The sequence below is a fragment of the Corythoichthys intestinalis genome, chromosome 18 (genome assembly GCF_030265065.1).
Source record: "Corythoichthys intestinalis isolate RoL2023-P3 chromosome 18, ASM3026506v1, whole genome shotgun sequence".
In the NCBI taxonomy this organism is placed as follows: domain Eukaryota; kingdom Metazoa; phylum Chordata; class Actinopteri; order Syngnathiformes; family Syngnathidae; genus Corythoichthys; species Corythoichthys intestinalis.
The window spans coordinates 16,412,473-16,440,035 of NC_080412.1; the positions used below are offsets into that span (position 1 = coordinate 16,412,473).

General features: G+C 38.6%; 2 protein-coding genes across 9 annotated transcripts; one reads left to right on the forward strand and one right to left on the reverse strand.

Moving 5' to 3' along the window:
* The first annotated feature begins 1,020 nt into the window (after positions 1–1,020).
* Positions 1,021–3,232, forward strand: znhit3 (zinc finger, HIT-type containing 3). The gene is made up of 5 exons (XM_057821663.1): positions 1,021–1,195; positions 2,130–2,161; positions 2,246–2,305; positions 2,492–2,575; positions 2,648–3,232. The coding sequence occupies exons 1-5, from the start codon at positions 1,128–1,130 to the stop codon at positions 2,818–2,820; spliced, it is 417 nt and encodes a 138-aa protein (XP_057677646.1). The 5' UTR covers positions 1,021–1,127; the 3' UTR covers positions 2,821–3,232.
* On the reverse strand, positions 2,756–27,217 carry LOC130906925 (unconventional myosin-XIX). Of its 8 annotated transcripts, XM_057821661.1 has the most exons (25): positions 20,197–20,421; positions 18,345–18,410; positions 17,529–17,676; positions 17,276–17,424; positions 17,100–17,231; positions 16,758–16,890; positions 16,604–16,673; positions 15,026–15,128; positions 14,753–14,849; positions 14,602–14,678; positions 14,428–14,518; positions 14,181–14,346; positions 13,948–14,021; positions 11,964–12,085; positions 11,699–11,812; positions 11,454–11,630; positions 6,709–6,846; positions 6,311–6,418; positions 6,166–6,236; positions 6,019–6,098; positions 5,274–5,422; positions 5,054–5,183; positions 4,248–4,333; positions 3,853–4,176; positions 2,757–3,782 (listed from the first exon to the last, which is right to left on the reverse strand). In XM_057821661.1, exons 3-25 carry the CDS (start codon positions 17,623–17,625, stop codon positions 3,669–3,671), a joined length of 2,802 nt encoding a protein of 933 aa, XP_057677644.1. In that variant the 5' UTR covers positions 17,626–17,676; positions 18,345–18,410; positions 20,197–20,421; the 3' UTR covers positions 2,757–3,668. The 8 variants fall into 8 exon arrangements, with proteins under 8 accessions (XP_057677641.1, XP_057677637.1, XP_057677644.1 ...); XM_057821658.1 differs by lacking the exons at positions 18,345–18,410; positions 20,197–20,421 and adding an exon at positions 26,564–27,217 and having other exon boundaries at positions 2,756–3,782; positions 17,529–17,643; XM_057821654.1 differs by lacking the exons at positions 18,345–18,410; positions 20,197–20,421 and adding an exon at positions 26,564–27,217 and having other exon boundaries at positions 2,756–3,782.
* Positions 27,218–27,563: the final 346 nt, after the last annotated feature.

The following is a 27,563-nucleotide window of genomic DNA, read 5'->3' on the forward strand; positions in this document are numbered from 1 at the left end:
CTTATGTACAGTATGTTGAATGTATATATCCGTCTTGTGTTGTCTTTCCATTCCAACAATAATTTACAGAAAAATATGGCATATTTTAGAGATGGTTTGAATTGCGATTATTCATTCATTCATTTTCCATGCCGCTTTTCCTCACGAGGGTCGCGGAGGTGCTGGAGTCTATCCCAGCTAACTACGGGCAGTAGGCATGAATTGCGATTAATTACGATTAATTAATTAATTAATCGCAATTCATGCCTACTGCCCGTAGTTAGCTGAATTGCGATTAATTACGATTAATTAATTTTTAAGCTGTGATTAACTCGATGAAACATTTTAATCGTTTGACAGCCCTAGTTAAATGTACACCTTATGCCAAATATATACATAACACAATAAACAGAATTGTTGTGGAACTCAAAATGTTGACTAGACAGTTATGGACTATGCACATTAAATCATTAGTAACATCAAATATTACACAATACACCAAAGTATATCAGTAGCCGTGTCCTTAAGTCTTTCTGATAGTTTTCCCCTGACCTTTTTACTGCAATAATGTAATGAAAACCTGAAATTATGGCTTTTAGTTTTGGCCACCCCAAGATTTTAAAGGGCCCCATCTGGCCACCCCTATGAAAACTTTCTGGAGGCGCCACTGCTAAAAAGATGCATGGGAGCTCTTCATCATTGATGATAAAATACAAAGAAGGATGAAGTCCATTGCTGTTCTGTTTTTTGTTTGTTTCAAAAAATGTTAATTAAGTCATAAAGATATTTCAAGCATGAAATCATTGTTTTGTGGCCCTGTATATCATACTAATTAATATACAAGTGATTATTCTTCACCAAAATGGCATAAAAACACATTGGTTCTAATATGGGTCATTTTTGACCCACTTATGGAAGAGTGTAGGGTCCAGTAACTTGTGCATCTAAGGGTTAAACAAAAAAAAGTGCTGAACCGTTTACCAGACCTGTTTTTTCGAGTTTTTTTTCTATGAGTTCCAACTTTTATCTTGAAGGCAAACCTGGCCGGAAGTACAAAGTGTTTCCGGGTCATAGCTAAATCGTATTTTTCACATTACAGTTTAATCGACTGTTTATTCACATTTGTGTAAACTTCACGGCGTGGAATAATGCAGCTATGCAAAGTGTGCAGCGAGCAGACACCAAAATACAAATGTCCAGCCTGCGAAATAAGATAGTAAGTAACGAGTCGTTTGCTAAACACGTGGACCTTCGCCTGTCTGCTTGTGTTAAGCATTTTTAAATTATTTCTTTATTAAAAAAGGTTATACACTAATGTATTTTCATGAATAAAATCTTAGTTTATTTCGTAGTTGCGTTTAAAAGTAAAGTATTAACCGATTTGTAGCTTCAGGACATTCGAATTCCTTCTAAACATTGCTTTAAATAATTTTGTACAGTATGCTATGTTAGTCAAACTACATTACTATACAGTGAGTTAACATTTTGAAATAATGAATACCTTGTTTTCGAGGATTCGATAACTATCAGCACGTTATTTTTTTTCTTTTTAATATATATATATATATATATGTTAGTAGTGTTAGTGAGATGAAGCCTCTTGAGGTATTGAACCACTTGAGCCGATTGGTTCGAGAAAGGGTTCATTTTTCGAAGCTTCATGTGAACATGATACCTCCTACTGGTTAAGTGTATGATCACAATCAGTTGTCGCTCAACCACATGAGTGATTCGGGGGGTTTTTTTGTGCTTGTTTGTCTGTTAGGAAGGAATTAATTTACAAAATATTGTTTGACCAAATCCTCCATGTACATAGATTATTAGATATGTATGTGATCCCTCACTTATTGCTGTTAATGGGGACCGGAACCGACAGTGTAAAGTGGAAATACTGCAAAAGAGTCAACCTCCCTCCCCCCATTTTTACCATACATTTTTTTGTGTATCTAATCTATAATATCAACAATTGGATATAAATTTCTATAAATGCATATGTCATCATCAGAACATTAAAGAATAGTTTGAAACAAATGAAGTGAGCCTCTGCAGACTTCACAGAAATGTCCCTTCATTACCCGATACACGCTCCGAGGGCTCGGCGTACCTTGTTACATCACTATATGTTTGTAAATTTCATTTTCACTTTTCAGTTGCTCTCTTCCCTGTTACAAGCGGCATAAAGGTAAGGACCCTTGATCTTGTGGTTGTTAAATAAAGCTCTATGTATTGAGTTGATTTTTTTATATGATTAACTATGGATCCCCAGATTTGTGCCTTCCTGTTGAGAAGCTTCCACCCAATGCAGCAAAGGATGCAGTCTGTACTGGTATGATTCATCAACCTTGACAATGTGATCAAAGGAATACAGATAATCAAATAATTCAAAATCATAACAAAGTTAGAAGCATTGATACTGTCGGCATTCACTTGCTTTTTTTATGTGAAAGTGTCAATACATGCCATAAAAATTGTGTTCTGGTGGGCCATTTTGGTTTAATGTCACGCTTCTTAGTTGCAGACACATGGAGCATTGAGGATCTTCTGCACAAAGAGGACATTGCCGATGTTGTACCTCTAGAGAACCTTCAGTTATTGGGTATGAATTCAAAATATTTTTCAATTAGTCATTGTGTTCGTAATTAATGGTCTCCATTGTATAATTCCACAGGTCAGTCAAAAGAACTTAAAGATCTTCTTTGTAATCCTCACCTGAGGGAGCTATTAAGGGCCATTGACAGTGCAAACAACAAGGAAGAAGCAATGAAGGCAGCTATGCAGGAGCCTTTATTTGTAGAGTTTTCGGATCAATGTTTGAAGGTTGTAGAAAAAGAAGATCCGTGACAAGATAGACTTGTGAACTGAAGTGAATTTTTGATTTACTTTTACTAAAAATGTAAAAAATAATCATGGTAGATGCTGCACTAAGACATTCATATTGAAGTGTGAAGACATACTGTATAGACATGCATATGTACAATATGTAGCTTTAAAAACATGATTTATTTTGTATAAAGCACTCAAATAACAATACTGTACATTTTTTTTGTAAATTATATGCCATTAACACAGCTAGAAAAAGACAAAATCATTCTTTATTCATGATCATATATCATTACTTTTCTATAAAGCATGCTCACTTTTAGTGAAAAACATTCCAGATTGATGAAAATTGTAAAAATCCCCTCATCCCTGATTTTCACTGGTGTGTATCTTTTAGCAGCAGTTTGGATAAATCATGTTTATTTCTCCCTGATTCAAGTCTGAAATGTTTGGAATGATGCTTGAATGTGCAATTTCTGCATTAAAACGCGCAATACATGTATACACACTTTGGTTCTGCGGCATACAGTCTTAACAGGTAAATCATTACAAAATGTCAAAAAAAATATCAACAGTCAATTAGTGATACATACAGTACACATTCGGTTTTTACTAATCTAATCACAACACTTATGTTTTTACGGAAGGCAGTAGTGATAATAAAAAAAAAAGTTTACCTGAAATGGCAGCATTGCTTAATTTTACACAGCAGTTGTCCTTTCCGAGCTGACTTTTGGAAAAATGTGGAATTCCAGGAAACACTGATTACTGCATTTATAATTCATGCTGAAAAGTGACAAAAGTTTACTAGCAGATCTGTCACATGACAAGTTTTCTACTCGAGCCTGTTTGTGAAAGTGCTGCACACACTATAGAGTCTTCTCTAGTAGGATTTCATTGAAACCAGTCACATAATTACTCATCTCCGGTTGCCTGTTTGCATAAAGAAGGGGTGACGGCTGGCAGTGCAGTTTAACAGATCCCTGAAAATGAGAGGGAAAATACTTAAAGGAATTTGTACACAATTTGTAGTTTTTATGGACATTTCCTCACCTTTGGTTGAGCCCGAATGGAGGCAACTCCCCTCATGTTCTGGTTTGTCTCCACCTTATATTCTCCTCTCTTGGAAGGAAGTTTGAGAGAAGCCACCACAGATATCATCTTTCGCAAGCCTGTGGCCCTCACGGACATTGTGATGGATGGTGCTGAGGGCAAAGCCAACCCCATCGGCCATCCTCGCACAGTGACGGGTTCCTGGATGCCGGATAGCTGCACGGATCCGCGTTCCCCGATGATGGCATTTAATTCCGCCACCTCTTCCTGAACGAGATCTTCTGCGTCATCGAGCTCTGCCTCAGCCAGTGATTTCAAAAGTTCCTGGTGTGAGGAAATGTAACTATCAGAGATGATTTCCAGCTCACATAAGGTGTAGCCTGCCTAAATCTTACCCGCCACTGCCTCCAGGATTTCTGAATAAGTGTTGCGGCTCTATCCCACCTCTGGACACGTCTTCTGACGAGCCAAGAACGGACCGCTGCAAAGACGGTGACTTCAGTGACTTCATGTTTCCTTCAGTTAATACCATTTCTTTAGTCATTGATAGTTCTTGACGACTACAGAATTGATTTTAAATCTTAGAATAGATTCCTTTTAATCTAACTTCCGGTAGATAAAAATCAAACGTTTTATAAAATTGCTTTTTAATAAACAAAAGAGTATTTGCAGTTTTTTCCCTTTCTTTAAAAATTTTAGGAAATTTAATACCCCCCCACCCCCCCATTTTAATTACCAGTCAAAATTATAACTTAAAAAATTAAAATTATTCCCCCCCCCTCTTTTTAGTTTTTTTGATCCAATAATAATAATAAAAAAAGATAAATGTTTAGTTGTCAGTTTATCATGGCAGCAATAGTTTGTAGACACAAAGGCCATCTGAAGGAAACCACAATTACGATGTGGCTACAATGAGTTGGATATGTTTGACCAACACCATCACGGTGTCCAAGGCACTTCACAAAGTTTAAATTGTATATAGTTTGCTGAAACCTTACCAAAGGAAAATCATATTATAACAGCTTTACTGCTGGGCCAATGTTATGTCTTACATTTGTTGCTCCTGAAGAGCTAATCGGAGTGATCAGACGCTTCCTGCTGGTTCTTGTTCAGCCAGACGGTTAGATCAAAGGGGTCAGACTGAGGGAATGAGCCAACAGAGCATGTGCAGCTCAACATGGCCGAAGCTCTACAAATGTACCTGCTTGGATTAGAGTAGCAGAATGCCGCCGCTCTTGACGTTTGCGCCTTTGGTAGCGTGTCCAGCAGCACTGAATGGAGAATGCACATTTTGAGAGAATCTTCTTCCTCAGATCTTCCAGTATGTCTAACTGTAGACCAAACACAGAAAGATAAGGTCAATTTAACAAATGGCAAATGACCAACTAGGCTTCCATGACATATCATTTTACAATACGAACCATTGACTGGGTGAGAAAAACTTTGGTCCTCCCACAATGCACCAGAGATTTGGGTTCCCTGCTAATATTATACTCCGAGTGTTGCAACACCAAGCCAAGTAGCCTTTCCACCTCCTGTAGATTACTTTCGTTGTCGCAGCCAGTCATCACTTTGAACACAAAGGCACTTCGGATTTAATCACAATTGACAATAGGTGATAGCTTACAGTGTTCAGCACACAAAACATTGAGACGTCTTACAATTATTTGACAACATTGCTTACACATACACTAGATGTCCAATTCGTTTTGACTGGGAGGGCTAATAAACAAACTTCTTGCGCTGTCAGTGGCACTAAATGATGAGCAATCTCAGCTAATCCTCCCAGTTTAAATGAATTGGACATCTATTCTTGTCAACAGCAGCCTATGAATTAATCATGCTTGTAAAGATACAAGTGCTGTTGTTTAACAATAAAGTGAGTTAAAAAAAAAAAAAGACATTCAATCAAAACTGTTTCTTGACATTAAACGATAAGCAAAGCAAGCTCTGACAGCCGGACAGCACGTGCATTTACCTGGAAAGGTCAAAAGAAGTTGCATTTTTTTGTTAAGTAATCCAGTTCAAACTTATTAAGAGAACTAGTGATTGGAAATGAGAATAAACCAGAAGACCTAAAGAAAAGAAATAACGTCACCGCTGAGCCACGATACATGCCAAATTATTACGATTTTCAAAATATTTTCCGCAACAAATAAAACTTACCAAGGTTTGAGGCTTCTGACTTGAAGTTTGAGTGTTTCGATATCAATCCATAGCGTTGTATGAAAGCCTTGAATGGTATTCTATGTAACAGAATAGGTAAATAATCAATAAATGATGGTAGTACAACAATAAAAGAAACCGTTTTACCTTATAGGAAAGCCAGCAGCACTTATATGTATTGTCTCAACAATCCCACAGGCCTCTAATTGCATTATGACCTGGCAGAAGATGAGACATATTTAATTATTCCCCCTACATGAAAAAGGAGTTGTTCTCTCCAGATTCACAGTACCTCCTCCTTTTTGAAGATCAAAGGCTTGCAGTCAGAATTTGGTTTAATGCAGCGAGTATAGTGAGGAGTTGTGTTGTGGAGGATGCTCATCAAGGTCTCCAGGGAGTTCTGTCGCCACATAAACAAAGGTGTTGACTGTTGAGACTATTTCCGCTTCATACCAATACCCTTCATAGGGCAAGTGACTATTTTTGATCTTTAAAAAGAAAAAAAAAAACCTCAATGCCCTAGCATTTGCATACATGGACATCAGATTTTGAGTAATGTAGGCCACAATATTAATATTTGCTTAACAAATGAATGCGCAAATTTTCATTTGCTCCTCTCAGTCAAAATGGATTGGATGTCTAGCACCGTCAATGGCAGCCAAGGGCCGAAAATATTTGAATTGCTCCTACCTTAAATTTTGACACTACAGTGACTTTACTGATCCCCTTGCTTGATGAGTTTTCACTTTCGTTTTCTGTGAAGATATTATGAAGCAGGAGGTTTTCTGACATTTGAAGCAGGCTTATGATCTCTGGTGCCACTGGATCCTGGAACATAAATGACAATCATTTGAGAGGGACATGATTAGGCACGTGTTGGTTACCGGTTTCAAGGTTTACCGTGGTATGAAAACGTCAGAAATGGCTTGGAGCGGCAGCACTCACCCCTCCCCCTCCGGTTTTTGCTTTGTTGGTGACACTGCTGTCGCTGTCGAAACTACACCTGAGTTTTTCCATAACCCCCTTAAAAAAAGTCAAGTCTTGTATGGGAGTATTTCAGCTCCCGAAAAGAAGCAGACGGCCACAGCTTAGAAGACTAGGGAGAACAGTCGTGCAGGCAACACCTCCAACATGATTTCACATTTACATGACCATCATCCGTCATTTCACACAACATTTAGGGCAGTACTTCTCAAATAGTGGGGCGCGCCCCCCTGGGGGGGCGCAGAGTGATGCCAAGGGGGGCGCATGTGACCTCGGGGAACATGCTTTTTTTTTTTTTTTTTTTGCCTTACTGGAATAAAGTGTACTTGCACATCCGCTCAGTGGGTGGCAGTGGCGCTCTCATTTTCAGAGTTCGCGCAGTATTTTTGAACTAAGGAAGAGCACTCAGCACACACAGAAAACAGATATGAAGAGGAGTGTGCCGCCGCCGTTTTTGAAAGCCGTTTTCCGACCGAACTCACTCACGCAGCGACCACTGTCTTGTCCGGTTCTCACGTCGCCGCCTGAGAAGTGCCGTTTTCGGCTTGGGATCGTCACGACGACCGCCCTCACCTACGGTTCTACCTCGGCTGCCAAGAATGCGCTTTTTTCGTGCCGTTTGCCTTTTAGCTTTGACTTTTAATACAGTGAGTGATGAGGAAAGACCACTTTTTACTGTGTCTAAAAATAATTATATCAGACAGCCAGAAGCCAAATCAGTTAAGACGCCACTTAAAGACATTAGACCCCAATCTCATTGATAAGCCGCTTGACTGTTTTTCAGTGAAAACGTGCCGAATATTGCCAACAATCGTCCTGCTTTGTCAGTGTTATATCAGTAAACCAGTGAGCATTGTTAGCATGCTCATTGCAAAATAACTCCACACCATTGCAAAGGCGGTAAATACTGTGAGCAGCATAAATAAAAACTGTCCTTCTGTCTAAGGACACTCTTTTTTTCTTTTATTCAGTTTTGTTTTTTTGGTCAAATTTTTTGGCATATTGTCCTCATGAGTGAATGTTTCTAATCAATTTTAATTTGTTATTATTTACTGATTTTATTACATTTTATTTTTCTGTATCAAATGGTCAAAAATGTACCTTGAGTGTATGTTTTACAGTTTGGATGTGACTTTTTTTTAAATTCAGGCAAATTGATGCGCGTCAAGTCTTCTCTGTTACAAACAAAACAATGTTAATAAAGTTATACTTTATTATAAGTTGATCTATGTTACTTTTTTTTCTTTATTAGAAAAAAAGGACACAATGTTAGGCAGATGCGTATTTACAGTAGTAATTTTATAGACAAATGATACTTTTTTTTTTGTTTCTTTTTTACAGTCAATTTACAGTGGCGGCAGAGAGTTTGGGGGGGGCGCAAAACATTTACGTCTTCCTTGGGGGGGTGTAACAGAAAATAATTGAGAAGCACTGATTTAGGGTAAGTCATGAACGTTTCCCACCAGCTTCGAGAGTTCACTCCATTGTGTTTCGTGTGTCTAGCGATGGTAAAACAAATACTATGACGTAAGCGTGTTAACGTGGCTAGTTAGCATGCCTAGACGGCTAACTAGTTTCCTCATTGTAAGAGTACTTTTGTAAAGTATGTAAGAGTACTTTGTAAAGTCTTCCGCCATTGTAAACATCTGTTCAAAATAACGTTTTCATATTACAGCCTGTGTTGTTTTTTTCTCCCTGGCGACTTTCTGTGTTGAGAGAGGGTGTGTGTTGCCTGGCTCTGCCAGACTATTCTCCCGGTATTTTTCAAACACTGAGAGAAATAGTCTGGGAACCATCCCATTAACGGCCTCTCGAGCAGGTACAAAATCAATCGACAAATCAGATTCGTTTATTTGCGTAACGTGTTCTTAACGAGCAACGTCACTCTTGCGCGTCGAAAGTAGTCTCCACAACACAGATGGTCAACGGGAGAGCCGAGAATATGTTCCAATCCACGGTAAAATCAGTTTTAAATTACCAAAAACACATCGACACGAGTCATTGACAACAGTCGGTCTCGCGCTAGCCATGTTAAATAAACTCCGCTCTCTTGGTATGTTTACTTCCGCGCGCAAGTCCCTTGTCCTTCTCTCGTCAGTTTACTAACGTCACGTCTGCCCGTCGCTGATTGGTCCACTCCGCTGTCTGTTTGCTGTGGCTTGCTCCGCCCTGGAAATTGTATCCGCTTGAATGGTGGCCAGACTCAATAGCTGGAACAGCAGTGAGTCTGGTGTACCAGGCAAGGGTGTGTGTGTGCATGTGTGTGTGTGTGTTGATAATGTATAAATAATGATACAGGTCATACATACGTGCTCTGTCTCTTGCTCTCACTCTCTATTAATATTCAACTAATTAATATTAATTGTAGTAATGGTGTATTAAACCAGAAAGGGTGAACATACTCACATTCCTGCATCATCACTTGGATTGAGAGAAATATGTGGAAAAAAATGAGCAAGTCTCTAAAAATGTTGAGATGTAGCTTTAAAGTCAGTGAAGTGCCTGCAATATAATATATATATATCCAATTTCATTTAGAAGTGTTTTTACTTTTATATGGAAAATAATTATTTTTGTTCTAATGTATAGCAACATGAGCTGTGGCGGTGGATTTACTCTATAAGTTCTATTTATTTTCACTTTTATTTAAAATATTTCAGTTATTTTTTGTTAGTTTAAAAAAAATTTTTTTTTAACATTATATTCATGTTGATGTTCCAATTTGCAAATATGTTGTGAAAAATAAAATCCTGTTCAATGGGATTTTTTTTTAACCCATATATCTCAAAATAACACATTTTAGGACCATAACTGCAGTACCGTGATACAGTGAAACCGTGGTATTTTTGCTTAAGATTATCATACAATCAAAATCTCATAGTGGCACATGCCTAGACATGATCTAACTTTCAATTTAAACAGAATATCAACTCTAGTGTCGCTGAATGGCTGGATATACAATGTCCTCCATAATTATTGGCTTTATAATAATTATGTGTTTTTTAGCTTCTAATATTTTTTCTCTCTAAATCATTCATTCATTCATTCATTTTCTCTAAATGGAAAAAAAGAGAAAAATCCAACCTTCAAAACAAGTGCATTTATTCAGTGGGGAAAAAATCCCACAAAAAGAAATAATTATTTGACATCAAATAATGTGTGTCACAATTATTAGCACCCCTGGTGTTAATACTTTGTACAACCCCCTTTTGCCAACAAAACAGCACCTAATCTTCTCCTATAATGTTTCACAAGATGGGAGAAAAAACAGAGGGATCTTCAGCCATTCCTCTTTGCAGAAGCTCTCTAAATCATCCAGAGACCTGGGTCCTCTCCTCTGTACTCTCCTCTTCAGCTCACCCCACAGGTTTTCAATGGGGTTGAGGTCTGGGGACTGAAATGGCCATGGGAGGAGCTTGATTTTATGTCTGGTGAACCATTTCTGTGTAGATTTGGCCATATGTTTAGGGTCATTGTCTTGCTGAAAGACCCAGTGACGACCCATCTTTAGCTTTCGGTTAGAGGGCAACAGATTTTGATTTAAAATGTCCTGGTATTTCAAAGCATTCATGATGCCATGCACCCTAACAAGGTTCCCAGGGCCTTTGGAAGCGAAACAGCCCCACAGCATCACTGACCCACCCCCATACTTCACAGTGGGTATGAGGTGCTGTCTACACGCCAACAAGCTGTTTGGGAGGCATGCACGGAGAAAACCTTTCCTCACTCACAATCATGTACGCAAACATCTGGAGTTCGCCAAGCGGTATTGGGGCTTCAACTGGGACCATGTGCTTTGGTCAGATGAGAACAAGATTGAGCTTTTTGGCAACAAACACTCCAAGTGGGTCTGGCGTGCCACGAAAGATGCGCATGCTGAAAAGCACCTCATACCCACTGTGAAGTATGGGGGTGGGTCAGTGATGCTGTGGGGCGGTTTCGCTTCCAAAGGCCCTGGGAACCTTGTTAGGGTGCATGGCATCATGAATGCTTTGAAATACCAGGACATTTTAAATCAAAATCTGTTGGCTCTCTGCCCGAAAGCTGAAGATGGGTCGTCACTGGGTCTTTCAGCAAGACAATGACCCTAAACATATGGCCAAATCTACACAGAAATGGTTCACCAGACACAAAATCAAGTTGCTCCCATGGCCATCTCAGTCCCCAGACCTTGTTTTGTTGGCAAAAGGGGGTTGTACAAAGTATTAACACCAGGGGTGCTAATAATTGTGACACACATTATTTGATGTCAAATAATTATTTCTTTATGTGGGATTTTTTCTCCAGTGAATAAATGCACTAGTATTGAAGGTTAGATTTTTCTCTTTTTTTCCATTAAGGTCCCATATTATTTAGAAAAAAAAATTATTAGAAGCTAAAAAACACATACAGTAATTATTATAAATCCAATAATTATGGAGGGCACTGTATGTTGTTTGTCATTAACACACCTTGTTTTTCTCCACCATGCCATCTATCCTGTACTCCACTTTGCCAGCGTAATGGGCCACAGTGAAGTGTGGCACCTTGCTGAATTTATCCCAGCCAATGTTGTTGTTGTCTCCAAGCTCCTTCTCCAGACGAATCCTGAACGCTCTGGCATCTGAGGCTCGATTTAGACGGCTCTCCTACAGCACAACCGTGAAACAATGTCACTTTGAACAATACTGAGGTAATCAAAATGAAAAAATAAAACCTCATCAAGAAGAGAAAACACGCTAATAGGGCTTCCTTCCAGGAGATCCAAACAGCCCTGGTTATCTTGGTATTTGACAAAGGACCACTGTAACCCCTCAGACACATATTCCTCCTTTTAAAAAACACAGAGGTTAAAAATACAATATTAAAATTTAAAACATTTGAATTATAATAACAAAACATAGATAGTTACTACCTACTGTAAATATATACATTATACATGAGCCGAAAGAAATGAATACAATAAACCTACAAATCAGTACCTGCTGAGCTCGTAGATAATGGCTAACAAAGTGCTGCTGGAGTTTCTCATTGGCATAGTTGATACAAAGCTGCTCCAGATTGTTACTTTGGAAACATTCAAAGCCATATACATCTAGAACACCTGGATGTCAGACAAAAGATAGATGTAGCAAATGTAATGGTATACGATTTGACAATACTGTATATACAGCGGTACTCAAATGGTATTTAAAAAAAATACAGTGGGGCAAATAAGTATTTAGTCAACCACTAATTGTGCAAGTTCTCCCACTTGAAAATATTAGAGAGGCCTGTAATTGTCAACATGGGTAAACCTCAACCATGAGAGACTGAATGTGTGTGTGTGTGTGTGTGTGTGTGTGTGTGTGTTTGGGGCAGAAAATCACATTGTTTGATTTTTAAATAATTTATTTGCAAATTTTGGTGGAAAATAAGTATTTGGTCAATACCAAAAGTTCAACTCAATACTTTGTTATGTACCCTTTGTTGGCAATAACAGACGCCAAACGTTTTCTGTAACTCTTCACAAGCTTTTCACACACTGTTGCTGGTATTTTGGCCCATTCCTCCATGCAGATCTCCTCTAGAGCAGTGATGTTTTGGGGCTGTCGTTGGGCAACACGGACTTTCAACTCCCTCCACAGATTTTCGACGGGGTTGAGATCTGCAGACTGGCTAGGCCACTCCAGGACCTTGAAATGCTTCTTACGAAGCCACTCCTTTGTTGCCCTGGCTGTGTGTTTGGGATCACTGTCATGCTGAAAGACCCAGCCACGTCTCATCTTCAATGCCCTTGCTGATGGAAGGAGATTTTCACTCAAAATCTCTCGATACATGGCCCCATTCGTTCTTTCCTTTACGCAGATCAGTCATCCTGGTCCATTTGCAGAAAAAACAGCCCCAAAGCATAATGTTTCCACCCCCATGCTTCACAGTGGGTATAGTGTTCTTCAGATGCAATTCAGTATTCTTTCTCCTCCAAACACGAGAACCTGTGTTTCTACCAAAAGGTTCTATTTTGGTTTCATCTGACCATAACACATTCTCCCAGTCCTCTTCTGGATCATCCAAATGCTCTCTAGCGAACCGCAGACGGGCCTGGACGTGTACTTTCTTCAGCAGGGGGACACGACTGGCGGTGCAGGATTTGAGTCCCTGGCGGCGCATTGTGCTACTGATAGTAGCCTTTGTTACTGTGGTCCCAGCTCTCTGTAAGTCATTCACTAGGTCCCCCCGTGTGGTTCTGGGAGTTTTGCTCACCGTTCTTGTTATCATTTTGACGCCACGGGGTGAGATCTTGCATGGAGCCCCAGATCGAGAGAGATTATCAGTGGTCTTGTATGTCTTCCATTTTCTAATAATTGCTCCCACAGTTGATTTCTTTACACCAAGCGTTTTACATATTGCAGATTCAGTCTTCCCAGCCTGGTGCAGGTCTACAATTTTGTCTCTGGTGTCCTTCGACAGCTCTTTGGTCTCGGCCATAGTGGAGTTTGGAGTGTGACTGACTGAGGTTGTGGTCAGGTGTTTTTATACCGATAATGAGTTTAAACAGGTGCCATTAATACAGGTAATGGGTGGGGCCTTATTGGACCTCGTTAGAAGAAGTTAGACCTCTTTGACTGCCAGAAATCTTGCTTGTTTGTAGGTGACCAAATACTTATTTTCCACTCTAATTTGGAAATAAATTCTTTAAAAATCAAACAATATGATTTTCTGTTTTTTTTTCCATTCCACATTCTGTCTCTCATGGTTGAGGTTCACCCATGTAGACAATTACAGGCCTCTCCAATCTTTTCAAGTAGGAGAACTTGCACAATTGGTGGTTGACTAAATACTTATTTGCCCCACTGTAAATAGTAAATAAATATATTTATAGATGGATTTTTTTCCCATATCAAACAGCACAAAGCAAATGCATTTCTACCAAGAGGATGAAAGAATTGTTTTTGTTGTACTGTACTGTGACAGCACTGGATGTACCTATGAAGTTGCACCAAGTGGATTTGTCCGCAAAAATGCTGTTGTTGATGTACGCCACCAGCCATTCAAATAATCTGTGCAGAAAGACAAAATTCACCCTCACTAGTGTATAGTACAAACAAGACATCATGGTTTCACATTTGAGTGTTTGATGACAAAATGTATTGGCAACAAAGAAAAAAAAAAGTGTTATAAATTGCTGTATTGTTTGATGACCAAAAAAATGCTCTTACTTGGCATAGATGACTTTGGCAAGGCAATCTCTCCGTACGCAGCACTCTACTTGTGTACAAGGCTTGTGTACACTCTGCCTCCCTGCTTTTAATGTCCTCACACTTAAACATGTCTGAAGATCCTCAGCAGGAATTTGCAACAGTTCAGCAGCCATATGCAAGGAGCCTAAAACAGAATACAAATAAGGCTGCATCTAAAAAAATTTATGATAAAATCTACTCAAGGTTCAAATAATTCGTGTAATACCTTTGGACTGATCCTTTATGTCACACGGCTGTGAGTCGTCTGCTGAAATAGAAAAATTCACATTCCCCAGATGCAGAATGCCTGCTAAAATCTACAATAACAAGAAAGATTTCTGAGAAGAGTACTGTGAAAAAAAAGAAAGAAATGTAGACCACAAGTGAATATGTAGTTTACCCTAAATATCTGTCTCTGCTGCTCTGTATTTATATGCAGGTGTACCATAGCATCAAGGGTCTCTTGAAAACAGTCCTCTGCAAGACATCCAATACACAGATGTTACACTTGCTGTCAAAATGTAAACCAAAAGAGTGAAATGAAGACCAACCCTCTATAGTTTTTTCAACATTTGGTAGCCACGCAAAGTGGTGACCATGTGGCACCTTCCACTCCTTTCTCTGCTCATCACTTGCTGCTTTCATCATCTGTAAAACAGAATGTCCAGTGTGAACCAAATGAATTATCACAAGTTGCTTGGGCTACATTGGACTAATGAAGAGAGTATTTTAGTTGTAATGCATTTTAAATGGGACAAAGATTAGTCTGGATTCCTTAAAATGTGTGAGTTATACTGTATTGTGAAATAACTGTCAGCTGTCACCTGGTAAAAGATGTGAAAGTTCCTTTCATTTGGAGGCTGGTAGGCAACCCTGGTCTTCTCCAGTAAATATGTCTGCACTGACGCACCTACTAGCAGGTGACACCTTCATACACACATGTTGAACAAGTTTTAAAGGGAACTTTGGACTTAGACTTTTAGGCTCTAATAAGCCACAATTGTTCTCTTTTACTGAAATGTGTTGGTTGGTTGGTGTTACACTTATATAGCGCTTTTCCACTTTGTTAGAAACACATACGTAAAATATTGACATTTTGGCGTTTTGGCAGAACAGCTTTTTTCCCCCCTACTCTCATATGGTCTCATTCAGTCTTTCCTGTTCATTTTGCTTTTGCTGCTCATTTTGTGAAATATCGACAGTGCTATCACCCTCATTAACGTTCCTCTCGGGTTCAAATTGAAAAGGTTGAAGTGATGTCATGTTTATGTCGCTAAAGTCATACTCTGGAAGCCCGGCGGCGTAACCATGTGACGTCACCAACAATGGTGACCTACGAGTTAAAACTAATTTTACAAATTGTATAAAAACATAAACATCAAGAGGGGTTTCAATATCACATTATTTTAACTCATAATAACTAGAGGCGTGCAAATTTTCTGATTCTTAGATTATTCGCGATTCGGCCGTGAAAGATTCGAGAACTGATTCACAAACATCCAAATTCCGATTATTGAATTATACCAGATAAAGCAAAACTAAAACACAGTCAGCGCGGTCTTCGGGACGCAATGAGGAACGGACCGAGAGTAAATATCATGTACAACTCATGCCGCTAAATTTAAAAAAAAAAACAATAATACCTAACTGCGGCCGACAACTGCTTCAAACAACGCCCAGTTGCTAAAAACATCCGGACACATACGGCTATAATAGATATCACATATATGTATATCACATATATGACGGCGGTGTTAAAACAAATAAAGAAAACTAGATGCGAAATGACAGACTTGCCGTTTAGTAGTTGCAGCGTTGTAAACAGCCGCCATCTTAAAGCAGTAGACTTCTCTAGAAGGCTCTGTTGCAGTGAACATAAATAACGTTTTATCTAAAATACTCCTAAATCGACAAAGTCTTGACTTGAATCTATCTTTAAATGAAGAAACAGTTTTAAAACATTGACATGTCGAAAGTAGACAGAAGGGAAATTATGGAATAACAATAGCAATTTTAACAACTTTAACGGTTGATTCACATCATTAAAATATTTGAATGTAGTCTAAAGCTGCTGATACAGAATTGGGACTTGAGTACTTTATTTACGGTTTCGAACTGTTAACTTGATAATGAAATATTAGCTTGGTTTAGCCTGAGAGGATTTTTGAACAATTTTGGAACTAATGTACAACACATTAAAGGTGCGAGGGGTCGGGGGCGTAAAAATCAATAATCGATTTATAATCGGAGCCTCTAAATCGTAATCGAATTGTTAGGTGCCCAAAGATTCCCACCTCTAATAATAACATTTATCTTTTAAGAACTACAAGCCTTTCTATCAGTGGATCCCTTTAATGTTCAGTCAGTCTGAATACGTCAGAAAGTTCCTGATAAGGAATTACCTGTCAAGCTGGAGCTGGATATACTTTCCAAAGCGGCTGCTGTTGTTGTTGCGGAGTGTACACGCGTTACCTGAACGCAAGGGTAGAGTGTTTACTTAGCTACCAGGCCCACATGATGGGTGTGATATTTAAAAGTGCAGCCACTGCGTCTTACCGAAAGCTTCCATGATGGGGTTGGAGTCCAACACCCTCCTCTCTATCCTCTCCACAGTGTCCTGACTATCTACCACTGACGAGGAAGCTGCCACTGTGGCGTAGTATTTCATCAGGCAACGAGAAGTCCATGTCTGCGACGAAATAGGAAAAGCACACCATTTTTTTTAGGGTAGCGTGTAAGCCAAAGATCTTAATTCTAATTCAGGTTATAAAACTTTGTGATTGATTTATCCTTAATAGATAGCAAACACCTTTTATATTGATATGGGTCAGTTCACTATCAAAAGAAACTGTATGTCAACCCAAAATAACATGCGAGGTTTATTTTTGAAAGAGTTACCTTTCCGGCACCGCTCTCTCCACTGACCACTAAGGACTGGTCCACTGGCACTAGCTGACCCTTAACATTCCTGTAGGCTTCCTCTGCCACAATAAAGATATGTGGCTTTGGCTCCTGTGGAAAGACATTAATCTAAGGGAGGTAAAAAAAAAATGTTTTTATGTACATGTAAATACCTTAATCTGAGGAGCACAGTGATACTCTTTCATGACATCCAAGGAGTAAAGTTCAGGAACAGGTTGGAAGGGGTTAAGAGCCACCAAGGTGCAGCCAGCATGGGTGTAAAATACCTTCACGGTGTATCTGGCCTGCAGGCATCTCAGGACTGTCACAAAAACATTAGATCTTATTAGGCATGCCGAAATGTGCTGCAAAAGGTTTTGTGATGTAACGTAATAATATTTATGAAAACGTATATGTTGTAGTTACCTGTTGTTGGGGTCACAGGATTGACTTTGGTGAGATCGTCATATGTGTGCAGCTGGGCTTCATCATCGATAAGGAAGGCAAGAATTTCATCCTCCATTGAGTCATTAAGGCGATCCTTGGAAGAAAGCTTCTGTAAGGAACCTTGACCCTATGTAATACATAGTGTGAACCAGAAGAAAGATGTTAAGGGTCCCTTCCATCAGAATCTAATTTTTTCCACTGTCTTATTCATAACATTTGTCTAAATGTGTCTGTGATCTGGCAAAAAAGACTATTTCCTAAAACAAAGAGAGCTGGTGGGAAAATATTAAATAACTCAGCTATGTTGTTGACAACAAATATTCATCAACACAATCTCTGAGTGGAATTTTGACGAAAGTCCCCTGGTTTTTACACTCATCAACTATCAACCACATCTCGCATGTTCTGTTCGATAACTGTGTTTTGCAACACGAGGCATTCCTTGTAGTATGTAGCATCCGATTACACACTACAGGATAATCGACTCTAAATATTACACACACAAAAAAAAAGGTAATTTTTCGGCATTTTCAACTGAAATTATCTGGCAAACCTGATAAAGGGCCTTTAAAAAATGGGGGGGGGGGGGGGGGGTCAAAAACATTTTGACGAAAATGAACATGAAAGAACTTAAGAAATTACATTTCATAGTATGATTCTTTTTTTTTTTTTAATTGATATTAAAGAAATGTTCCTTTATAGTGGATTGTTTGACCAGACAGTAACAGGCCAAGGTTTTAACCAAGGTAATCCCTCTACTCTACTAAATGTGCCCCATTTAATCTGGTTACTCACTTTCACTTCATCTTGACAACTTTATCCCTCTCGAATCACGTGGGTAGAGCACTCCATAGGGCCAGCCTATATTTATATGGGTTGACAGTTACAGTGTATCACAAAAGTGAGAACACCCCTTGCATTTCTGCAGATACTTAAATATATGTTTTCATGGGACAACACTGACAAAATGACACTTTGACACAATGAAAAGTAGTTTGTGTGCAGCTTATATAATAGTTAATGTATTTTCCCCTCAAAATAACTCAAAATATAGCCATTAATATCCAAACACCTGGCAACAAAAGTGAGTAGACCCCTTAGAAACTACGTACATCCCTAAATGTCCAAATTGAGTACTGCTTGTTATTTTCCCTCCAAAGTGTCATGTGACTCGTTACAGGAGTGCTGTCAGCATTGCTGCAGAGATTGAAGAGGTGGGGGGTCAGCCCGTTAGTGCTCAGACCATACGCCGCACTCTACATCAAATTGGAGGAAGCCTCTTCTGAAGACGGTACACAAGAAAGCCCGCCCGGCTCATCGGACCATAGGACATGGTTCCAGTAATCCATGTGCTTTGTTGATATGTCTTCAGCAAACTGTGTGGACATGGTTCCAGTAATCCATGTGCTTTGTTGACATGTCTTCAGCAAACTGTGTGCGGGCTTTCTTGTGTACCGTCTTCAGAAGAGGCTTCCTGCTGGGGTGACGGCCATGCACACCAATTTGATGTAGAGCGCCCCCCCCCCCCCCCCCCCCCACCTTTTCAATCTCTGTAGTAATGCTGACAACACTCCTGTAATGAGTCACAAGACATTTTGGAGGGAAAATGACAAGCAGTACTCAATTTGGACATTTAAGGATGTACGTAGTTTCTAAGGGGTGTACTCAGTTTTGTTGCCAGGGGTTTAGATATTAATGGTTATATTTTGAGTTATTTTGAGGGGAAAATAAATTAACCCTACTATATAAGCTGCACACAGACTACTTTTCATTGTGTCAAAGTGTCATTTTGTCAGTGTTGTCCCATGAAAATATATAGTTAAATATCTGCAGAAATGCAAGGGGTGTACTCACATTTGTGATACACTGTATAATGGCCCTCCATAGGAAACAAAAACTACGATATGGCCCTCAACAAAGGGTTTAAGGGACTAAATCAGTCTACAATAGGCATGATTAATACATTACCTTTAAGGATGTTTATTATACGTCCTCCAGTGAAGGACCAAAATACTGGACATGATGCAACACTGTTTTTTTTGTTTGTTTGTTTTGTTTGTTTTTTAAGTCGCAAGACTCCCAACACTAACTTGATTTGAGAGATTGTGCAACAAGGTTGTGTTCACGCCAAACTTGGGTGCACTAACATGCTTCCTTTGGGCAATTGTCAAACCTTACATTTTGACTGTTGTCGTTTCCTTATTCCTTGTTGTTTAAAGAAGCAAATTAGTTTTTGAGAGGTAGATCACATGCTTCTTCACACTCCATACACACAGGAAGTCATGAAGCCTTGTTTAACTCTTCAGTGCCATTGACAATGATAGACGTTTAATTATGGGGCTCTTTTCATTCTTTGCTATGCATTGAAATAGGTTTGTCACTAGTTTATCTCTAATGGACGTCCAATCCATTTAAACTGGGAATGTGGCGACGAATGAACATTGCCGCCGCTGCCATCCTTCCACCTTCAAATGACTTGGACGTCGATCGCTGTCAGTGCCAGCCAATGAGTTAAACTTGAGTATTCATAGCGCATTAAATACGAACCAAGAATCACATGAATCCTGAAAGTTACCCTGTGATCGATATTGAAATGTTTTGACACCAAGTCGACAGTTAACCGTTTTTTTTCCCCTTCCAAACTTACCCTTCCACCTCCATTGCTATGTCCCGCACTTCTGTTGCCGCTCACCGAACTCATGGATTTTGCGTTCGTTTAGACAAGTAAACATACACCAAATTTGTTATAACACGGTCGCTTGTACCTTGCAACGAATTCTAACTTTGGCCATGCCGCACTAATTCAAAAAGATTTTTCAAGGGTAACTCCCGTCAGCGTCAAGTTTCCGGGAGTCCCAGCCCGACTGGTTCCATAAAGTACACACTCTCAATCCCGCCCCCTTCTTGATGACGTAATATATACGTCGACTCAAGAGAAGCATTCCTACATGGGCATTATTTTTTATAAGTAAGTATGTTTCTTTGGATTGCAGTTTTTTTTATTTGCTGTGCTATTGTATTTGTTTGATTGTTTGAATTTAAATAATAATAATAACAATAATAAGGGATTCCTACATGGGACCCAAGGGCTAAAATATGTAAACCAAAGACCAAATTTTCATGTTTTTGGAAAAATGTTTTCTTTATATTTGGACGATTTAAGTTTTTCTTTGAACCCCAAGGCTAAAAGGACCAAGAGACTTTGCAAACAATATAGCTTGTGTTGAAAAAAAACCCCAACCCTTTTATTTATTATTTATTTTTTATTTTTTTTGGGCGTAATTTTGCAGATTGTATGTGTATGTATTGTTCACCCTACGTTTGTATAGTTGTATTTGTTGTGAATAAAGTTTAAAAAAAAAAAAAAAAAAAAAAAAAAAAACACACACACACACAAAAAAGACTTTAGGGCAGAAGTTTTTTTGAAATTTTGGAGTTTTTTTTTTTTTTTTTTTTAAATTATTATTATACAAACATATCAAAGAAGCAGTAGATGTGGCCATACATGAATTTACTGTGGGACGCCTTGCAAGGATATGCATATGGCGGAAAACACTCAGGTGACTTGAAGTTCCGCTCTGAGCCCAATTTGGCCAAAGTTCAAAATTCTTCTATATGCATGTGTGATAAATCATTGGAAAGCTTAAAATCTCAATTTTCTGGGGGCCCAAAAAATGTGGACAGGAGAACATTTAAAAAAAAAAAATTTAAACAGCAAAACCCTAACAGGATGTGATAACATACAGGGTGACCCCCCAAAAAAGTTTACACTACCATAATACAACTTAAATGCCAGGTTTTTTCAGTTTAGAATTAGAATTTAATCACAAATTATACATTATTGTAAATAACATGGACAGTACACTCTATTTTTCAATGTGTCCTCCCTTAAGTGTCACAACAGCCTCCAGGCGCCTGCGGAACGCTTGACAGGTCTTCTTTATGTAGGATGCTGTCATCTTTTCCCAAGATCTAACAATGGACCTCTCCAAGGCTGCCACAGAAGTTTGTGGCTTCTTACAGGCCCTGTCCTCCACAGTTGCCCATATGCTACAATCCAGGGGATTGAGATCTGGACTCTGGGGTGGCCACATATCACCTTGTCAATCAACTTTTTGGTCCGCACAGATTGGCACTTCCAGACCCAGGTTTTCGTGAGGATGTTCCAGTATCTTTCAGCTTCTTTTTAACTTTGTAGACTGCACATCTGGATATTCTCACATTTGCTACAATCTCAGTAAGTGTCAGACCGGCACACAGCAATTCAGGTACAGCTAAAGTTTTCTTCATTTTCAGCAGAAGCACAGGAATTGTAGAGACGAGAGATTACTAGCTGCATTGAGTGACCTTAATGAATCACTTAAGCATGACAACCTATTTAGATATGTTTCAATGGCTTTTAAACAAGCAGTCAACTGAGTGTAAACTTTTTTTTGGGTCACCCTGTAGTTAAAGACGCCATGATTTTAATGAGATATTATCGTGTACTTACCTTGTTTTGATCCAATGTAGCATGTATCATCGAGCGTCAAGACGCAGATGTGAATGGCCACAGCCGGATTTTTGGGGGATTTTATGGGTGAAACATGGTAATATAACAAGGATCGCGATGCAGAAATTGCAGACATAAAGGAGTGGTCAAGATGTTCTTTTTCATATTTACCCTTTTAAACGTTTTTTTTTTTTTTTTTTTTTTCTATGTTTGTATCGATTATTTATCATCTAACATATCGGGGGAAATGCGACAGCAACAAAAAAATAAAATGAAGCCATAGTTATGAGGTAGATTTTTACAGACACAATTTTATTCATTGTGACGTAATTTGTTTAAAAGTTTAAAATATGCGAGTGAATAATTTTTTTAAGTCTTTTTTTTTTTTTTTTTTTTTTAAACAAAATATTAGACATGAATTAATACTTCCAAGCTAAGAATGACAGACATTTTGAATAAGATATATAATCACTTACCTTCTTTTTATGGCTGGGTTGAAACAAAAGCGGTTTGCGTGATGTCTGTAAACAGGGGTTTCTAGTGTAAAACGGACAAATTAAAATAGTTCGGGGGCTTAATGCGCTATGAATCTGCTATTGCAGCATATAGACATACAGTGCCCTCCATAATTATTGGATTTATAATAATTATGTGTTTTTTAGCTTCTAATGATTTTTTTTCTCTCTAAATAATATGGGACCTTAATGGAAAAAAAGAGAAAAATCCAACCTTCATTACAAGTGCATTTATTCAGTGGGGAAAAAATCCCACATAAAGAAATAATTATTTGACATCAAATAATGTGTGTCACAATTATTAGCACCCCTGGTGTTATACTTTGTACAACCCCATTTTGCCAACAAAACAGCACCTAATCTTCTCCTATAATGTTTCACAAGATGGGAGAAGACAGAAAGAGGGATCTTCAGCCATTTCTCTTTGCAGAATCTCTCTAAATCATCCAGAGACCTGGGTCCTCTCCTCTGTACTCTCCTCTTCAGCTCACCCCACAGGTTTTCAATGGGGTTGAGGTCTGGGGACTGAAATGGCCATGGGAGGAGCTTGATTTTATGTCTGGTGAACCATTTCTGTGTAGATTTGCCATATGTTTAGGGTCATTGTCTTGCTGAAAGACCCAGTGACGACCCATCTTTAGCTTTCGGTTAGAGGGCAACAGATTTTGATTTAAAATGTCCTGGTATTTCAAAGCATTCATGATGCCATGCACCCTAACAAGGTTCCCAGGGACTTTGGAAGCGAAACAGCCCCAGAGCATCACTGACCCACCCCCATACTTCACAGTGGGTATGACCCTAAACATATGGCCAAATCTACACAGAAATGGTTCACCAGACACAAAATCAAGTTGCTCCCATGGCCATCTCAGTCCCCAGACCTTGTTTTGTTGGCAAAAGGGGGTTGTACAAAGTATTAACACCAGGGGTGCTAATAATTGTGACACACATTATTTGATGTCAAATAATTATTTCTTTTTGTGGGATTTTTTCCCCACTGAATAAATGCACTTGTATTGAAGGTTGGATTTTTCTCTTTTTTTCCATTAAGGTCCCATATTATTCAGAAGGGGAAAAAAATTATTAGAAGCTAAAAAACACATAATTATTATAAATCCAATAATTATGGAGGGCACTGTATTGTTCTACCAAACACAAAATACAGCAGTTTAATTTAAAGAGGGGTGCAAGAGCAGAGACTGCCTTTTCAGTCTTGTCTGTGTTTTCCGCCATATACATTCAGTTCCACCAAATTTGACAAATCATTTCCATTCATTTCCAATGGCCCTATTCCCCATTAATTCATAAGTACACTGCAATATATACTGTATCTCTGGCTCACTCAGCCATCGAGGCTGACTTTTACAGACTAGAGATTCCATACAACAGTTAATATCGCATGCATGTTGACATTGTCTTCTTCAAGTGAGAGGGTAATGTCGACACTGGTAAATATTGTTATTTTCTTATGTACTGGCACTGCATTTTTTGTTGTTGTTTTGTGTGCTATTGACACTCTGTGTGATTTCTGAATAAAGATCTTGCATTCATTTTTAAAGTCCTCGCTCTATATTCCGTCATATTTAAATTCGATTCGCCTAATTTGTCCAAGTGAATCCGCCGTAGAACTTCTCCTACTGATTCTCAAAACTGTCGTAAAAAAGTCGTAAATCAACGCATATAGAATCAAGAGAATCAGTTTGGGTTTTCGAGTCAGATACTTCCGTATGTTTGGGAATTTCGTTTAATCTGCTTGGATTCGACAATCGAAATCCAATATGCGCTAATCTGCCCTGACGTATAACTATATCGGCATTTGGACACAAATTGTGGTAAGTTATGTACTGGGAATTATAATAATGATGATGATGTCGTCCACAAATGACAAAAATTACCTTCGGGAAATGGCAAAAGTGAAAGTAAAATTTATTCTGGGTGATCAAAATGTAATATTTTGATTTTACACTCATCTAACTCATTGAGGCTGCCATTGACAGCACTACACGTCCAGTTCATTTTGACTGGGTCCCATTCAAAATGGATTGGGCGTCTAACACCATAAATGGCACTGAAAGATGAGCTTTCTCCACCAGACCCCTATATTTAAATGAATTGACGTCATTTGTTGTCACTGAAGCGTTATTTGTGGCCATTAGCATATAGTCGTTCTGTTTTTATTCATTTTAATTTCATTAAATTGTTTTGTTTTGTTTTTTAAATTAACTATTTAACTGTAATTTACAGTGATAGACGTCAAATCCATTTCAGTTGGGAGAGCTTGCATTGAGTGATTATATCAATAAAGCTAACGAGTTCATTTATAATTTATTTATTCATAAAAATGTGTCTCAAAAAGCTGCAAAACAGTCAAAAAGTAAAAAGCCCCAAACCTACCTTGTCTGATAACCAGATAGCAGACCGACGTGGAAAAGATGTTGGATCAACATTCTGCTGTCAATCTTATATCACTTTTGCACCTTCAATTAATGTTGTTTCAACGTTGAAATCCTTACAAAACCTAAACGTCATTTCATTCATTCATTCATTCATTTTCCATGCCGCTTATTCCGATTATTAATAATATTGCAACAACGCTGAATCATATGGGGCGCCGTTTGTAAAGCAGCACATGCTCAAAATTAGATTTTCCTCACATTTAGCGCCAGATCGTGTTTAAAACGTGGTGTGAAATTTTAGAGTCACTTTTTTTTTTTTGCATTTACAACATTATTTAGCAATTTAAATATTTATTTTTAAATAAGAAGTTTTGGACCTGATTGTTTAAATGCAGAACTAAATTTTTTATTTAAATCTTAAATTTAGATCCTATATCCTAAATGCTAAATCTGGAAACGGTTGGAACTAAATATTTAGCTTAATATGCAAATTCACATGACCGGAGACCGGAAGTGACAAAATAAAAGCTGGTGGAGCAGCTCAGACTGTCTTTTTACGTTGCTTGAAAATGAACAAAAGCTACTCAACGGTGGCAGTCTGCTCTTGGACATGAGTCATTGTGATAGTAACAATACATAAGTAAAATACACATTTAGGAGAAACTATTTAAGGAGTATTTTGTGTGCTCCAGCTTTTTTTTTTTTTTTTTTTTTTTTTACTTACGGTCTCCAGTCATGTGAATTTGCATATTAAGCCAAATATTTAGTTCTGACGGTTTCCTGATTTAACATTTAGGATATAAGTTTAAGATTTAAATTAAATATTTAGTTCTGGATTTAAACAATCAGGTCCAAAACTTCTTATTTAAAAAGAAATAGTTAAGTTGCTAAATAATGTGGTAAATGTGCAAAAAAAACAAAACAAAGTGACTCACACAATTGACACAATTCTAAACATTGTGTGGCGCTAAATGTGAGAAAATGTGGTTGTAATTTTGAGCATGTCCTGCTTTGCAAACGGCGCCCTATAGAATCAATGTTACGTTTTCGACCAAAACGCCCACTCATCCATAATTCAGTGCGTTTTCAAGCGTTTTCATGCGTTTCAAGTTTTAAATCAGATTTCCTGGGCAATCATAAATCAACTATTTGTCAACATTAGTTCATCAACTATAAAACAATGTTTATTGTTAACCCGACCATCGCCTGACATACCATAGAACAACGTTGTTTCAACGTCACTTGACGTCAAAAATTTCTATGTCAACCATACTGATGATTTTGATGGAAAATCAACGTTTATTCAAGTCGGTCTGCTATCTGGGTACCCATAGAATAAATATACAGAATCATTGCTAGCGCTAGGTGTTTAACTTAAATACTCCGGTTTGTCTTCGTTTATGTTGTCGATTAATATTTTATTATTTGCAGGCCATGTCTCAGAAGGAGCTGAAAGAAGCCTTCGTCAGTAATCTTAATGGGACCACAATACAGGAATTGGCTGTAGGCTCACTACTCACCCCACAATGCATCCTCATGCGAGCCTTAATTCTGATTTTCTACTATCAAGCAAAGGGGAATCTCCCGCTACCATTCCCACGGATTTCTCACCTGCTTCTCGATTTCTCCGTGTTGGTCTTTCCACTCGTCCTGTCTTGGACTATTGTGAGCGACCATCTTGTTCTGGTGATTTTGAGCTTCACCTTTGTTTTGTCATGTGCGCTTTGTCAAATCTACCGTAGTCACCGGCAAACCCCTCTCAGCGAATTCCTCAACAGAACGATTCGGTTTAAACAGCTTCCCTTTGTGACCATCTTCAGAGTGATGGTGAATATGCAAACAGCTATCAGTATTCTAGCTGTAGACTTTCGAGTGTTTCCAAGGCGATTCGCTAAAACAGAAACGTTTGGAACAGGCGTTATGGACTTTGGTGTTGGAGCGTTTATCTTTGCAAATGGTCTGGTTTGCTCAGAAGCACGTGGGAAGAGCATTTATGGATCGAAGTTGAAACATATCTCCAAGCAAGTCCTCTCCGTGTGGCCCCTGGTTGCTCTCGGCGCGGCCCGACTAGTCTTCATCAAAATGAGCGACTACCAAGAACATGTGACTGAATATGGTGTCCACTGGAATTTTTTCTTCACGCTGGCTTTCGTCAGGGTCCTGACATCTATACTTTTGGTTGTAGTACCAGCAAAGCACTCGTGGGTCTTAGCTCTTGTCATAAGTTGTGTTTATCAGTTGGCTCTGGAGACAACGGGCCTCAAGGCTTTCATCTTGCATAACAAGGATAGAGAGAAGGACTTTCTTCATGCTAACAAAGAGGGCATCTTCTCCATAGCAGGATACGTTCCCATCTACATGGCAGGAGCTCAAGTCGGATTTTACTTGATGCAGCCAAGATTTCATGTCAGAGATTGGTTCAAAGTCATTTTTAAACTCCTGATGGCAACTATTTCAGTATTTGTTGTTTTGTGCACGTGTCGGATCTTAGTGGAGCCGGTTTCTCGACGCTTAGCTAATTTACCGTTCTGCTTCTGGAGTGTTGCTCAATCTCTCCTTTTTATATCATGTATTGGTTTAGTAGATTTGATTATTCTCTTTTGCAAAACAA